Genomic DNA, 3,507 nt, shown 5'->3' with positions numbered 1-3,507 from the left:
AACATAGTGAAATCCCGTCTCTACTAAAAATACAAAAAATTAGCCAGATGTGGTGGTGTGCGCCTGTAATCCCAGCTACTGGGGAGGCTGAGGCAGGAGAATCCCATGAACCTGGGAGGTGAAGGTTGCAGTTAGCCGAGATAGCGCCATTGCACTCCAAGGCAGGCAACAGTGTGAGGCAACAGTGTGAGACTCTGTCTCACACACACACAAAAAAATGCAAAAATTAGCCGGACGTGGTGGCGGGCACCTATAATCCCAGCTACTCAGGAGGCCGAGGCAGAGAATTGCTTGAACCTGGGAGGCGGAGGTTGCAGTGAGTCGAGATCATGCCACTGCACTCCAGCCTGGGCAACAGAGTGAGACTCTGTCCTAAATAAATAAATAAATAAACAAACAAACAAACAAAAATTAGCAGGGCATGGTAGTACGTGCCTGTAATCCCAGCTACTCGGAAGGCTGAGGTGGTTGAATCACTTGAATCCAGGAGGTGGAGGTTGCAGTGAGCTGAGATTGTGCCACTGCTCTCCAGCCTCAGTGACAGAGCAAGACTCCATCCCAAAAAGAAAAAAAGAATATTTGCATCTATGTTCATGAGGGATATTATTCTGTAGCTGCTTTTCTTCTAACATCTTTGCCTGGTTTTGGTATCTCAATTAGATTTAATTAGCTTTCGTATTTCCTAAGTCATATTTCTAGAGTTAAATGGTTTTTGTTTTTCATAACGTGATTTTTTTCACTGGCTTGTGCTTATCAGAGCAGGATATCAGTCGTCTAAAATTCAGGCTGCTATGGTACGGAGAAGCAGAGATCCTTTTGAATAGTAGCAATAATGTCAAGTGTTACATACTCCATACTCCTCTGCCAAAATATATCATGCATGAGTCTGTTTAATCTTTATGATATTATAAAGGAGATAATGATCATCATTGAATAGAACAGGAAGCAGACCATGACAGGCTAAGTATCTTGCCCAGCCTACAAGATTTTGAATCTAATATAAGTGGCATACCAAAGATTAATACCAAGTCTCTAACATCATCTTTCCATGATGTTATAATGACTAGTGTGGGCAGAGTCCATCTGACCTGTGACAGATAAGCTGAAGTGAGTCTTGCGTTGGAAGGTTTTGTAAAATCCTGAGGCATAAGACTATTAAATGTGAAACCATCAAGAGTTCATTCTTCTATTTTATATGTGAAACTTGGTCATATACTTAATTATCCTATGCCACAGAAAGATTCCTATTGCGATTCACTTAAATGATCTTCTGTAGGGTAGCATTTAAGTCAATTAGAAAGATGAAAATTAAATATATTCAATGTGTATATACACACAATTGTATATGATTATAATTTTTTCCTTTTTTTTTCTAGCAATGAAGCTTGGAGATACATGGGCGGCTTTGCAAAGCCTGTTTCCTTTTTTGATGTATTCTTTAAAGGATTCAAATGGGGATTTGCTGCATTTGTGGTAGCTGTAGGAGCTGAATATTACCTGAATTCCCTGAATAAAGATAAGAAGCATCACTGAAGATAATACCTGGAAGTATCATAGTGGTTTCTTAACTCTCCAAAATAAGATTTCTTCACTATAGCCTACTCGTCTGGTTTGTCCCTTACAGAATATTAGTAAGATTTAATAAAGTAAAATAAAATATATATATGCCAGTCTTTTTTTGTCATTCTTTAAAAATAAAAGTCTCAAGCCATATCAGATTTGGTTTAGAATACATGGGGGTTGGAGAACAGCAGTAGTGCGTTCTGCATATAACAGGCAGGCATCATATATTTGAGCAAATGGACATGTTCTAAGAAGTTTGTTTTAATCTTTTTTTATTTAACTAGTCCTGGCCTCGCTGGCACTAACAAGTTTTTAAATGGGAGTTGGCCTTGCTGCTTTTCTCGTCCTCTTCAGATGGTTTAGAGGAAGCCAGATTCTGCTGTAAATACTCACTACCCTCTTCTGGTTAACATCCATGTATCAGGTTCATTTTTCTTAATTGTGGTATTTTCTACTCTTGCTTAGTCTTCATTCTTCCTGTATCATGAAAAACCTTACTTTCTTCTTCTTCTTCTTCTTCTTTTTTATTTTTGTTTTTTTTTTGAGGTAGGGTTTTGCTCTGTCACCCAGACTAGAATGCAGTGATCTTGGCTCACTGCAGCCCCAGCCTCCCTGGGCTCAAGGGATCCTTCCACCACATCAGGCTATCTTTTTGTACTTTTGGTAGAGCTGGGGTTTCGCCTTGTTGCCCAAGCTGGTCTCAAACTCCTGGGCTCAAATGATCTACTTGCCTTGGCCTCCCAAAGTGCTGGGATTACATGACCCACTGCGTCTGACCTTTTTCTGTATTTCTAACAATAAACTAGACATTCTCCCAACATCATTGACTTTTTAAAATTTATATCCCTAATTAAAGATTTGTTTAGGTGCAGTGGCTCATGCCTGTAATCCCAACACTTTGGGAGGCCAAGGCAGGCAGATCACTTAATCTCAAGAGTTGGAGACCAGCCTGGCCAACATGGTGAAACCCCAACTCTACTAAAAAAACAAAAATTTAGCCAGACATGGTGGTGGGCACCTGTAATCCCAAGTACTTGGGGGGCTGAGGTGGGAGAATCACTTGATCCCAGTAGGCAGAAGTTCCAGTGAGCTGAGATCACGCTACTGCACTCCAGCCTGGGCGACAGAGCAAAACTCTGTCTCCGAAAAAACAAAAATAGATTTAACACTCGTTGAGGAGGGGTGATAATTTTGTTTAAATAACGAAACGTAGAAAATCCCAAGGTGATTTTTTTTCTTTTTTGTTTGTTTGAGAATGAGTCTTCCTCCCAACCTAGAGGGGTGGGCAGTGGCACAATCTCAGCTCACTGCAACCTCTGACTTCTGGGTTCAAGTGATTCTGCCTCAGCCTCCCAGGTAGCTGGGATTTCAGGCGCCCACCACCACGCCCAGCAAATTTTTGTATTTTTAGAAGAGATGGGTTTTGTCATGTTGGCCAGGCTAGTCTTGAACTCCTGACCTCATGTGATCCACCTGCCTTGGCCTCCCAAAGTGCTGGGATTACAGGTGTAAGCCACCATGCCCAAGGTGACTTTTTCTTTGTAAATTTCTTGTTTTTAAATGTAAAACAATGCTAAAGTGAGACAAATTTCTAATAAACTGATAGTGGTAAATAGAATATAGTAACATGAAACATAAAGACTCCATGCAAAAAAAGGAAAGCATTTATTTTTTAATTTAGATACAATTTAATACATACTTTCTTCTCTGTTTTTTGTTTGTTTGTTGAGATGGGGTCTCACTCTGTTGCCCAGGATGGAGTGCAGTAGCCCGATCTCAGCTCACTGTAACCTCTGCCTCCCAGGCTCAAGCAATCCTCCCACCTCAGCCTCTCAAGTAGCTGGGACTACAGGTAAGTGCCACCACAGCCAGCTAATTTTTTGTATTTTTGGTAGAGACTGGATTTCGCCATATTGCCCAGACTGTCTCAAACTCCTGAGCTCA

The 3,507-nt window shown here is 40.8% G+C and overlaps 1 protein-coding gene across 3 annotated transcripts in view; it reads left to right on the top strand.

The window, feature by feature from the left end:
* NDUFB3 (NADH dehydrogenase (ubiquinone) 1 beta subcomplex, 3, 12kDa) overlaps positions 1-1,670 on the top strand; it is a 22,067-nt gene extending 20,397 nt beyond the window's left edge. For all 3 annotated transcript variants that reach the window (XM_011949941.1, XM_011949939.1, XM_011949940.1), the window contains one exon: positions 1,377-1,670. In XM_011949941.1, the coding sequence (XP_011805331.1) occupies positions 1,377-1,533 (157 nt within the window). In that variant the 3' untranslated portion in view covers positions 1,534-1,670. The remainder of the gene's footprint in view (positions 1-1,376) is intronic.
* The last annotated feature ends 1,837 nt before the right edge of the window (positions 1,671-3,507 follow it).

The sequence above is a fragment of the Colobus angolensis genome, unplaced genomic scaffold, assembly GCF_000951035.1.
Source record: "Colobus angolensis palliatus isolate OR3802 unplaced genomic scaffold, Cang.pa_1.0 Scaffold30, whole genome shotgun sequence".
Lineage (NCBI taxonomy): Eukaryota > Metazoa > Chordata > Mammalia > Primates > Cercopithecidae > Colobus > Colobus angolensis.
The sequence above is the reverse complement of the archived record's forward strand: the minus strand, read 5'-3'. Positions and strand labels throughout refer to the sequence as shown.